The 14,181-nt window shown below is 25.8% G+C and overlaps 1 protein-coding gene across 1 annotated transcript in view; it reads right to left on the bottom strand.

Annotated features, from left to right (window-relative positions):
- Nucleotides 1-14,181, bottom strand: part of LOC112594101 (atrial natriuretic peptide receptor 1) — a 288,296-nt gene that overhangs the window by 166,904 nt on the left and 107,211 nt on the right. The window contains exons 5-6 of the mRNA XM_025338728.1: nucleotides 13,921-14,065; nucleotides 10,284-10,562 (exon numbers count right to left, since the gene is read on the bottom strand). Of these exons, the coding sequence (XP_025194513.1) occupies nucleotides 10,284-10,562; nucleotides 13,921-14,065 (424 nt within the window). The remainder of the gene's footprint in view (nucleotides 1-10,283; nucleotides 10,563-13,920; nucleotides 14,066-14,181) is intronic.

Genomic DNA, 14,181 nt, shown 5'->3' with positions numbered 1-14,181 from the left:
ATTAAAATTAAATTATAAATATACACCAACATTAAAATTTAACTCGATTGCGATATTATTATGATTATTTTTTCTTGCCTTCAGTCATCATAATATTTAAATTAAAAAAATAATTTTAATAATAATAATAACTAAAACAAAAAATACAAGTAGTCTACAAATATTTTGAAACATGAAGTATAATTCATATTACTATCACATAAATTAAATTTGTCAATAAAAATAAATAATAACATGAGTACAACGATAGGGTTAATAAAAACAAACTAAAAAGACCTCTAAAAATGTGTTTATCGCATAATAATTGTATACCTTCAAGAGTAAAGATCGTCAAATCTTTTAAGACATCGGTTCACTGACTACGCAACTGTCGTGTCTAGGACGATAAATTCCGCTAGCATTTTTATAGAAGTAAAATATTATTATTTTAATTTTTTTTTTTTTTAACACGATTTTAAAACAATTCATCAGTATTTCCGATACGGATAGATGATGATTCGCGAAAAAATTTCGTCGCGCACGTGTTTATTTATCATGATGATGATGATCATCATCATCATCCCAACCAAGTTGTCAAATTAGTACTGCTTGTATGACAATACAATAGGCATGTGTACTTATTATTATTTCCTAGAATTTAACATTTGGTCTGACGATGCGAACGCATCGATCAAAAACCTACGTCACGTCAAATGTTTCGTCAACTCTGTCGAAAATGCGCATCGTTTCGCCTTGTCGTATTAATATACCTGTAAAATATTATTGCACTGTATTTAGGTGTTCGTGTCACCGAAATAGTCCTACAATACAGCACCGTTGTTATATACTCGTAGTACATAATATTGTTATAATCATGCGGCTGTTCAAACACGGATCATCCGTTTCGCGTGAATACGATATAATATTACTTATCGGTACGAATGAGACGAGGAAAAACTGCAAAACAACTATATCTATAGACCGTGACAACATTGACGATATAATAATACGAATGCACACCACGCTCGGTTATATTTTTATACGTATACGGCAATAAGTTAATATAGTAATATGATATCGCGACGTTAATACAATGGTGTAATAACCAGGCAATTTTTTAAAGTAAAGGATCCAATATACAATTAACACTTTTTATATTTTGGGCATTGATATTTGTGTATTGATTTACAACCGGGTGTTTTTTTTTTTTATTGTTATGTTGCTCATCGCTTTTTAGAGCAGATAAAAATGAAACAAAAATATTAATAATTTAAAAATGTTCTATAATAATCGAGAAAAACAAAATGCAAATATTTAATAGAATATATTCAACATCTTACGTAACCAAAATATACTTATATTTAACGTTGTAATTTCAATTGTAGAGTCCCATCCATGTCCCCTCCTATCTAAATATCCTCTTTCTATTATCTGTGATTAATCATATGTGTTAGTAAACAAGAAACACAATTGTTTTACAAAAATATAATTGTATGTAAACTGTTACTTTAAGATAATATGAAAAAAAAATTAATATCTTATACATTATAATATAGTCACTGGTGAACTCTAGGAGATGAACTCTAGTGTAATAAATAATTACACTTGAATACAAATTTGTTAAAAAAAAAAAAATAAATCAAAATTGTTTTCATTTTACCAACTTAGGTATACTTAATAAATAATGATTTTTAAGGATTATCATAATTTATAATATGATACTTAAATGCACAAACCCTCCTCTAACAAAAAAAAATTTGATTACTCCATTGTTGCAAAGGGTGGTGCGTCATCTGCAAGCTCGACGTTTTAGAGTTTTGGTAGTATAGAAAATATTTTAAATGAATCAATTTTTATGCAACCAATTTAATAGTTAGGACAAAAAATAAAAATAGATTGATTATAATATTACGTTAATAGAACACTACATCCACCTCTGTGTTGTCTTCGTTTTACAATAAAGGTACAATGTAACAAATTTGCGTTTAGCAGAATCAGTTTTGTTTTGTTAGCATTAATATTAAAACGAATTTACTCTAACCTATAATCAAACTTAGAGGTAAGTACATTACCTTTTATTTCTCATCGGTTTAGTTCAATATTTTTATTTTTTAATCTAACTATAAGCATGTAAAACACTAAAATATAAACAGTGTTTATAACAGTGTCCCTTACAAATTAAAATATCGTAAAAGTCCTACGAAAAATATCAGATAATAAAAATTTGATCCCCAAACACCATTCCTCCATAATGATTCACTCGATCACTGTCTGAAGATGACTTAACGTGAACACACGACAGCACACGCGATAATGATATACCAATTATAGCCATAGGTAATATGCGTTTCATGGGGAGAGGGTGTTTTTCATAAGCCACAAAATATATTTTGGCCGTCGTAAAATTAAAATCACTTCTTTTGTGTATAAAGCCATTGCTTTCGGCAAGAATATAAATGTAATTTAATGGAACTCTGCTGTGGAAATATCGGCTTAACTTTTTCACCCTTCTCGAAACTAAGTAATTATACATGTATATATATTTGAACACCTGCAGACACCGTTCCTTCCTACGTTCATATTTTATGGTAATATTTATTTTTTTCAAACACTTCTTGTTTCTTCTCTCACGTCACCTCAGTGTATAACAGAAAGCCGGTACCGCTGCTGCCACCGTGGCCGTCGTTAAAAATGCATTTACCGAAGTCGTGTTTAAGCCAAGGAGAGTGCCGAGGAATCTTAGCCGTTTACCTGTTGATTATCTTTTCGTTTCCGAACATCCCTAATTTTGCATTCGTTCCACGTTTTAGTTATACAAGACATTACAAAACTCATTAATGTGTACGGAAGAAGCTTTTCACTGTAGGTATGGAAAACAAATACACGGCGCGGCACTATACACATATCATATGCATAAAACGTAAATTTTGTAAACAGAATATTTTCATATGTACTGTTTGAAGAAAAAAAAATGGATTGTGACGTTCTTATACAGTAATTTATCATAAAAAAAAAAAAAACTATGGTCCTCGTCATAACGGATTATTTTTTTTTCCAGTCTAAATACGAAATTTATTTTTAAATAGCTGTGTTCTGTTTACATTTAAAAATTGATTTCTGATGAAAATTGTTTTTTTTTTTTTTTTTTATATAATCTAAAATAAGGCGTTTCTTGATTAAGCAATACATTTGTAAAGTTTGGCTAAACACTTTGATGAATTTTCAAGATACAATTTTGAATAAGTACCTGTAAGAGGTTACGCATATTATGCTCTGTATTGTTCTCGTTTGTAAGATAACAATTAACATATCTCATAGACAATAATAATGATCATGAAACAGTAATTTGAAATATTTTGTATAAATGTCCTGTATGGTTTATTCACCATATATTTGTGTATACATTGATATCGGGTTATTAATATTATAGTCTCAATAATTATCATTTTTAGATAGTCATCATAGTTAAATTATTTACACTAATACTTGATTTATGATGATTGCTGGTATGCATATATTAGAAGTAGGTGATTGGCAGATTATAAATTTTCGGTGACATAAGTGCGAGAAAACTAATGTTTTCCAAAACTTTAAAAGCTCCTAATCCCGTATGAATTTTTTCCCACATCTCTTATATCTTTTAGTCTTCGCATTATATTTATAGTAACAATAATTTGAAATATATTCGTATGTACTTTATTTATTATTGGTTATACAATTACAGGCTAAAAAAAAAAACGATCAAAACAATTTCAACATAATTTTTGGTGAACATAAATTATATTTATTTAAAATATATTCACTTTTCAAACTATTGTATTCTTTTGGATGTTTAATATAATAATAAGAGTCATAATAAGTATTGATTTTTCTTAATATAAAGTATAGTACAAAATATTTTAATCTATGATAACATTTACTTCAAAATAGTTAAATTTTAGTAGAAAAATAATTTTATTTTTTGGTGCATATTTTAAAAATATGAGTGCAAAATATTTATTCACCCTTTCCCTCACCAAGTTACGCATATATTTAATACTATAATTGATTTTAATGCAAAATAGTAAAGCTGTACTTTTTTTAACTGTTGCGTGTGATTCGATCAACGCAGTATATTTTAAAATCAAGAATTCAAATTGTATTAATTGTGTTTGATAAGTAACTTTAAGTTATATAAGCGTGCCTATTATACTATGATAATTAAAAGGAATTTTTAACATTTTTTTTTTTTATTTTGTTGAAATCAAATTCAATAAAATTGTATTTAAACAGTATTAATTACCATAATTCTACTTTTTTTTTTTTTAATTAGTTGGAGTAAAAGTGGTTACTTATTGATTTTTGATACAATCTTAATCTGTACATTATTATTTTATACAACAGTTGCTGTTTAAGCCTACCGTTTCTCATTAGCACAAGAATTTGGTAACAGTTTATTTTGCGACACATTATTATTAAAAATATTGCTTATTTGTTAAAAAGTATTTTGAATTTTGATTGTTGACTAATTGTTGAACAATTAAGATAATATTATAATTATTGTTATTATTTAAATTTCTATTATACTTATGTAATTATTTGGATGAATTAATATTTACTACTCATTTAAACTAAACATATCACTAATATTGATTTATTGTGCATTTTTTTTTTACTTTTACAGATTTTTATAATACATAGTTAATAAATTATGAAATCTATAACAATTTTTATAAAATAATAAAAAGCCATAAACTATTTTTTTTTTTTTTGGTTTTTTGGTGTATAAGCCGCCTTTGAGGCTGTTAGCAGCTTCAATTGAATTTTTTCAACTTTTCCGGTCTATGGAATCTTTTAATCCTCTGGATTTATCAACAAATCTTATGCTTTTATGTCTTGTTGTACCCTGTCCGTCCATTACTGTTAGGGCTTTTCACATAGCCGTTTTCTGGATAAATTCTTGATAATCATATTTTTTTCTCATTTCTCCATCAACTTACTGAATGTACTCAGTCTATTCAAGCCTTTTATATAATATATTTTTGATATTTGGTTTATAAAATAATTTTTTAAGGTTTGCATTTTTCTCCTTTTATAATCACCTATAATTGCTTTCTTTCTTAGTTCATAAATATATCCTTATACGATAACCTTCCTTTCAAAGGAAAATTATTTGTTTTTATCACTACTAGTGGTTGACCATGTAATAATCCTACACTTGGTCTTATATAGCTAACTTAATGTGTATAGTTTTTCTTTAGTTTTTCATGGTAAAATGTTGTAACTAAATTTTTATTTATTGCAAAATATGCACGGTTGGTCACATTTGTTTCCTGCCAAACTTCTCTATGCATATTATTTTTATGGTTGATGTTTACCCTTAAATACTTGATATCTTCTACTTTCTCAAACATAAAATGCTCAACTTTTACATTTGTTATATCTTCCAAGTTTCATAGCATGAACTTAATAGTTAGTATGAAACTAAATTTAGTAATAAAAAAAAAAAAATGAATAGAATACGCTTTAAATATTTTTCACAAAAAAAAAAAATAATAAATAAATAAACAACATTAATAATGGTAATAAAATGTTATATTTTCTATGCAACCATTAAATTTACTCGGAAACTGTGAATTACAGCACGTATACATTTTCCTGGTAAAAAATAACCATTTTAACTATAATAATATAATATAATACGAGTAGTGCTAATTTCACCTTAATAATCTTAAAATATTATTATCGTTAAAATCGTGTATACTGTAGGTATGTTATTATTTGTACGAACAAGATAAATGCTATTACTTAAGTACTTAATAACACTTTATTCAAAATGGTAAGTATTATAAGTACACAAACTTTAAATAATGTATTATTTCAATAACTAAAATTTATATTTTGTATTATTTTCAGAAATGTACATGATATATAATTATTTATCTGTTAAATTTTCGTTAAACATTATGAATTTAATGTATTTTAACTAAATTCTGTTGATTTAAAATTAAATTATGTAACTTTTAGTTTTTGAAGATGTATTAATATAATTTATGCTATAAATAAAACTACTTATATGAATATTTTTTCTTGTTCAAATTTATAAAAAAATTTAAATCTAAATAAATAAATAAATAACTCAACAATAAAAATTTTACTTTTGCAGGTAATTATAAAATTCAAATAAATGTTAAATAATAACAAAGAAAATTGATTAATTTTTAATTTAAGAAAAATCCGTCAATTTTTAAACTTATTATACTTTAAATATATTAAATAAATAAAATTAATAAAATAATGAATTTATGTTCAGACACATTTTTAATTAACTGTTTATATTATGAAATCTTTTAAATATTATTGGAAATACAATATACACAATATTTAAATAAGAAGTTTTATAAAATTATCCTACCAAATTTTTAAACCAATATTTACTTTAAAAAGTGTACATAACTCAACTCAAAGTTCAAAAATTACTTTCTTGTTTTAAAAATAGTGTAAAAATTACAGACATATTTCATATTTATACACTATTAAAAAATTTAAGGAAATTTATTAAACAAAAAAACTACTACTTAAAAACATTTTGATTTATTTTTAAGGTTTGTCAAAACTTGATATTTGTTACAAAATAAAAGTTTTAATTTTAAATTAATTTAATTCGATATTAAAAAAATAATATTTTTATTTAGTTGTTTGAAATTAAAGTTTGTTTAAACTTAAAAACACAAATCTATATTTAATTTAATTATTTTCTAATTATTTTTTTTTTTTAAATTACCTAACTTTAATTAAAAATGTCGCTTTAGTCTTCAAACTAATTCTAAAATACTGTTTATGGTATCTATGTAATATAAAAATACTTTTTTTTTTTTGTATTCATGATATTATTAGTCGATATTTATGAGAGGAGGTGATAAAGAAAATTAACACCTCAGTTTTGAAATTAGCATTCTTATGTTATTTTAAATATTTTATAAATAAATGGGAAATTGTATTGCATATAATATGCAAGCACAAATAAGACCATTAAAACGGTTTGAATTTATATATTTGATTTTTTAATTTTATCGCTCATGTAATCTTACATACCAAATTTAAATCTTTAAGTAAGTCCAGAATTTCATAATGTATTTAGTGTGTAATTTTCTTACAGTTCAAAAAATAATGCGATTGTTTGCAGTTAATAACATATTATTAATTTACATGTATCGTGGCAGTTGGCAGTGTTAATAGCTACATTATATTCGGTAAATAGGTACATCTAAATTAAAGATAAATATAGTGTTTTCGATGTAGGTAATTTAAGTGATATTAATTATTGACACACTTACAACAAAACATAAAAGTACTCTAAAATATTATTATGTTTTAACAATGACAATACTATTAATTTGTGCTTTAGTTTTTCCCACACACACACACACACATGTATTATATAATTTAAAGTAACTAATTTACTTTTATTAATTTTTGCAAAAAATAAATTTTATTTAATAACATCGTTTTTTTTTTTTTTTTTGACATTAAATTGAATAAGATATTATACGCAAATTTTTCAAAACTTAAAGAAACTTAATATCTAGTAACTTACAGTGCCTTATATTACCATAGCAACGTAGTTTTTACATGGTTAAAATAATTATTTATCTACGTGGTACGGCTTTGACTATAATGAACGTACTATAGTCTATAAATAACATACGGAAATCACTTTCCATAGTAAATATGATAAATCAAAATTGGTGACATAATAACAACAAATGAATGATTATTTGGAGTACATAATCATTATTGTGGATAATAGAATTCATACTCGATAATTGACGAGTATATACGAAACAAAAATAAAACGGGAAATATGGAACTACATATTTCATATTATTATCAAATTTCTACATAAACAAACCGAGATCTATGCAACTCGACACTATGTAAATACTAAATAGTATCGAACAACTAATTAAATTTTTTTCTTTCAAGAAAAATTTCAAGAATACACTGCATTGTCTGCATTACGACAAGTTACAGAATAACAGAATATGTAACTATTTTGATTATTTGCGACGACAGACAAGTAAACAAATATTGTCGATATTTTGATGTGACGTGATGTCGTTGACGTCAGCGAGTGATGGAATACGACAAGAGGGACCGAAGGAAATTATATTATAATGCGACAGGTACAATACCAAAGGGTGTTTACCGTATACGTTTTGTAATAATATTTTAAAATTTACATGAATAACGGATTTCTCATACAAAACGCATACACAAACTATATTAATTATTCTACGATATGAATTAATAATATTTATTGAATATTTCCTACCATATTTTTAAGGACAATTTTAATTAATACTGTGGCTTACAATGTCATTCATGTTTTAAGGTTCTATTACTTATTTTAATTAAAACAATTTAATACCAACTGTAATGGAACCTAGCTACCAAAATGGCCAATTAGCATAAAGGTTAAAATATCAGATTTACACAGGATACCAAAATCATTGTGTAATTTAATTATCTTTTAGTTGTAACAAATTATTAGTTTAAAATTTTGATTATTGCACAAAATATATATTGTATATAATATTATAATATTCTAATTATTTGTTTATTATTATTATTATTATTTTTTTTATTTGTCAAATTTGATATAACGATCAATTATGATTAAACATGAAAAAAAAAAAAACATTGTTAACAATAACAATATACGTTGTAATTTCGATAAACTTATAAAGGAACTTTAATTTTTTTATTCATTATATTTGTATAACGTTTAAAATAATTCAAAGAACTAAAGATTGTAAATCTTCTAATAATCTACCAAATTTGATTTTAGATCAAAAAATACAAAATAAATTTATTACATATAGTTTAAAGTTACTATTAATTTAATTGATATCACTGTACTAAAATCTATATAATAATATAGGTATTATACAGACGCTCTCATTCATAGCCAGAAAAAAAAGTATTGTCAAAATTTGATTTTAGTTTTAAATTATCTGAAGGTTAAGTGAGCGACATCCTCACCCACGTATCCTCATTCCTTCACATATCACTTTACTTATTATATGTTGAGCTTATTTTGTACAGATTATAAATAAACATATTTTCAATTAAAAAATAAAAAGGTTAAAATGACTTTAAGTAAAACAAATATTGTGTATTTTTTTGTTAATATCGACGATGCAAACCTGTAGATACATACTATAACTATGCTTTTATAATGATTTTGTATTTAGTTCATCATATAATAATGGGACCACTACCTCACTAGCTAGAAAAAGATTCTTGATTATAGATCTTTTTTTACTAAAAAACTAAAAGCTTGTGAGAAGCTTTGTATTAGTTTTTCAATTATTTCTATCCGGCGAATATTTTTTAGTAAATAATTATTGAAAAAACCTAAAAAAAATTCTTGTATCTATAAAAAAATTCCAAAACAGTCGAAATATTTTGGATTTTTTTATCGTAAATAGAAAATAAAAACCCAAAAATTTTGTGAAAATATTGAGTAGTATATTTTTTGAATTATACCGAAAAAACAAGTTGATTTTTTGAAAATTGGATCTGTGAAAAAGTTTCCAATTTTTCTTAATTTTTATTTTGTTTTTCCTGATAATAATAACAAAAACGTTTTAATTTTAATCTCAGAAAACTAGATCTAATTTTTATCAGAAACAATTTATCTCTATTTTTGAAAATAAAATTGAAGCATTCTTACTGATGCAACAAATGATAACAAATAGATAAAAAAAAAGCATTATAAAATCAATACATTCGCCGTTTCACTCACAATCTAAATCCAAAAACTGATGTTCGTTTGATGTACAGTAGATTAGGTTAAGTGTATCATACCATTGTAATGGTGTCAAATTTGAATTCAATAATAAATATCTATACCAATATGAAAAACGATTCCGAGCAGAAACGATGTACCGCCATCTATCTCTTGAGATAATTTATATCAAAAATACATATCACTATAAAATTATTTATTTTTTGTTAGCTTATATCTAAAAAAACAATTTGACAATTTCAAATGCCAAGCCCCCCCCCAAAAAAAAAAAAAACCCAAAATACTTCTAAAATTACATCATGTCTATGGATGAATGCGTTAGTACAAACGTTTGGTTAAAATTTTTAGTTTCTATGATTGTTCCCCCTCCCGTCACCGCCAAGAATTCCGTGTATCCGACCTAAATACACCATGGGGTGGTGACAAAACGAAAATAGCTTAACGCAAATAAAAAACAAACAGACACCAGTCGTTTCCCACCAACGTTTCATAAATAGACGTGTAAATATACCTTGAATTCGTATGTCGTCGGGTCCATGTCGAGCAGCGAATAGTCGGCGATCCGATCGCCGTTCGCGTCGATATTGACGTCGCCGGTGATGCCGGTAAACGTCTTGTTCCACATAGCTTTGACGATGGCCATCCCGTCGGACTGGTTCCCACCCCTCGCTAGCGTCTCGTTAAGCGCCAGCCCATACAGTAACACCGCATCGTAAAATGCTGTTACGAACGTGGAAACAGATTCGTTGCCAAAAGTGTAGTTGTATTTTTTCTCGGCCACGTGTTTTACCTAAAAAGAAAAATGATCATTCCATTTAGAAGTCTTTGTCGTCATTTTTATAACTATTTGATTCCAACAAAAGTCCAATGAAAATGGATTATTATAGCATACACAATACGCGATTAATTGATATTATATCCAAAGATCATTGAGTCACGTGTCGTTTCAATAGCCTACTTATATTTTACTAAAGGGGAGAAAAAATCGGTGTCGATAGATACCGTTTCGATTATTATTCTACAAGTATACTTTAACAAAAGTACAGACACAAAAGTAAAGAAATGGGTAAGAATGTTTTAAATTCGGTACGCAAACTTTATGTCGTCGTATTATAAATTGAAAGACGCATGTCGTCCCAGAATATGTAGATAATATTCCTGTGCAACTTTGAAAAGTTTTAAATTACTTAATAATAATGACATTAAAAAAAAACTTCGTGGAATTCAAACATGTATTTCTTAATCAGTCTTAACAATTTAATTGGGACACATCATTTTTCGAGCTACGAATCTGTTGATATGTATTCGCTATAATATTTTTTTTTATTAATTATTCATTTATTTCTCACGCAAATCTCTATGCCAGTTATACATTGAATTGTTTTCGTAATAAAATTATCTTTCTCTCTTTTTCTCAAAATAAAAAAAAGACATTTGTTTGCAGTAATTTGTGTGTTTGAATACTACCAATGTAATTATGGTGTTGAGCTAATTGAATGAAATATATCAAAAATGAATAATACGTTGAATATATACAATGGAATTCTTTTGAATAGACTCTGTATAATAAAAAGTAAACCCAAATACTGCGCATAGAATAAAAAATAAACTAAATTGCATTACAAAGAGTAAAGTCCTCAAAATACTTAGAATGAACATGGCTTATTAGACGAAAGTCCCAGAGACTATGTATACTATATAATTACCTAACAATTATTATTATAAGGTTCCTACAGTAGGAACCTTATAATAATAATAGTAACTATAGATGACATTATTTTTTCGAGAAAAGCAATTTTACACTAACATTAGTGCTTCAACTAATAATTATTTGTCTTTAATATCCACTGATATAATAATAGTCAAAGGATTTTTGTTTTTATAACGATGGTATATACCTATTTTTAATTATCCTCTTTATCATATTTATATATATATATCAATAATTGTGCTATGTATAAGTAGGTACGTTTTATACAAATATTCAATTAGTATAATCATTAATCATACATTTAAGCTAAACAAATAATGTAGATCTACAAAACGTATATGCCACAATATAAAACATACGTATAAAAAAAATATCTATTTTTTTGGTTTTGCATATATGTATAATCATTTGTCACGGAAAATGTATATAAAATTTTAGTCGGTAGCGTGTATGTGCATCCAAACAACAACCCGATTTAGTAAAAATCTACAGAAAAGTATAAAGATTAACTATCTAATAAATATATGGAATAAAAAAAAAAAAAATGGTTTAATCCAATACGTGAGTATGCGAGGACTTAGTAAAGACATTATAATGAATGAGGGTAGAAAATAAATAAAACTGAAGCTTTTCTCACATTCAACACCTAAGTTTTCTTTTCACATAATACATATGGATTCGAAAACATACGTGTATGATCACTGAGAAGGAATGAGTTCATTCCAAATAAACTCACCGTTTATGACCCCGCGCCGTCTAATAATATGAATTGTATGATAATTTGTTTAGTGTTACAAAATATACATCAAGGTCTATATTTTTTTTTTCTATATGTATATATATATAATAACTTTCTATATTTTTATACTATAAATTATTCATTTTATCTTTTTGCATTATGGCTTAAAAATTATTTTAGCTTAATTAAAGATAATATTATGACATATTCATTTCATCACATCCTCCAAAAATGGAAATAATATTCAACTTGATCCATTCTTTACTGATTTGTATTAAAATATTAGGAATTTGTAAAAAATGTTTTTGATGTAGCCGAGTTGGTAATTAAATAATAATGATCAAGCGTATATTTTATAAGTACCTACCCTAAACAATAGATTACTTGTATTAAAAACGATTTAATTTTCAAAAAAAAAAAATGATGAAAAAAAATTACGAAATTCAACAAATTAACCAGAAAAGTAAATAAGTCATGAGTATAAAACAATGATTAATAAGAGGTATAAAAATATAAAATTGTAATATGTTGATATGTTGATATTTTCTGAGAAAAATGAATACATTTGTTTCAGTTATAAATTACAATAAAATGTATATTGTTTTATTTTATTGATGGTATGCATGCAAATAACTATTTAGTTCAGGAATTGTTCATTTCAGTATTTTTAATTATTTATGTAGATTATATTTTAGTAAAATGAATATCTACCTAAATTTTAATATGATTAATGTAACAAAATCCGTAGTTGTAGGTATTGAATTTTTTATTCACAAAATAATTTTTACCAAAAATACTGATCCAAACCTTTTTTTTTTTTTTTAAATAAAAACAAATCGTTTTATTGTAAATTGTAAAACAGATTTTTTTTAAATATCGATGCATTTAAATAAAAATATAAACGTGTAATTTCTGAATTATTAATATTTTTGTAATAAAATATACAAAGGTGTAAAACAGTTATAATATTTAGTCTTGTATTTATTATATTTAGTCAATTTTTACGAGTTATAAAATACCATACGTATATGTAATCCGTATATTAGTATAAATTCTAAATCATTATATCCCCATATCGTTAAACCCTATTACTGACTACCATGAACTTAGTATATAGATTTTAATAATTAACAGATGACATGTTCGATTTTTGATTTATATACAATTCAACATTTAACGTGGTTTTCATTTTGAAGAATTATGAAGTTTGTTTCATAGCCCACTAGACACTACTTTTAAAACGGTATAAAAAAAATCGAAATAAATGAAAACATGGTATACAATTTTACCCGAAGATTTTAAAAATCAGAATTTCTTTATTATATATTATTAAAAAAAAAAAAAAAATAATAATACCTAATGAACTCTGGTGTATATAATAATTTCTACGCGGTTATAAATATTTTTGATATTCCGGATGATATATACGACCGTCGTTTTGGGTCACATAAGTCATTTTACAAAACAAAAGGCCCGTCTAACTTAACGCTCATAACCTAACAGAGCGGTAGCGAATTGTCGCGATAAGGTAAACTGATTGATTTATGGCCGACCCAAACATACAAATAATATAATATAAAACTATGTGTTTTAAATGTGGAATAAAAATAATTTTAAAAAACCCATCATGCATCAAATAATGCCGGTGTAATAAAAATTGAAATGTTTTTTTTTTCTCGCCGCTTTTTTTTTACTTACCTCGACAGAAAAGTTGCGATACGCCTCGTTGTTAGGCGTACGTGCCGTCACCGTAAGCAGTGCGCTGTACGCTTTTTTCGCCCGCTCGTTTCGCTCTGCTGTATCGTTGCCCACGTACCATGGTGTTAAGGATCCGTTGTTCAGGCTGCGGAGAGGACACACAAACATTTACAAAAAATTAATAAATAATAAAAATAAACATTTTACACAAAATTATGCGGATGGTCTCTTGGCTTTTACGTTGAGTAAGTAAAAAGGCAA

Source organism: Melanaphis sacchari, unplaced genomic scaffold (genome assembly GCF_002803265.2).
Source record: "Melanaphis sacchari strain LSU unplaced genomic scaffold, SCAv2.0 Contig21_pilon_pilon, whole genome shotgun sequence".
In the NCBI taxonomy this organism is placed as follows: domain Eukaryota; kingdom Metazoa; phylum Arthropoda; class Insecta; order Hemiptera; family Aphididae; genus Melanaphis; species Melanaphis sacchari.
Note: the sequence above shows the minus strand (reverse complement) of the source record. Positions and strands in the feature narration are given on the sequence as shown.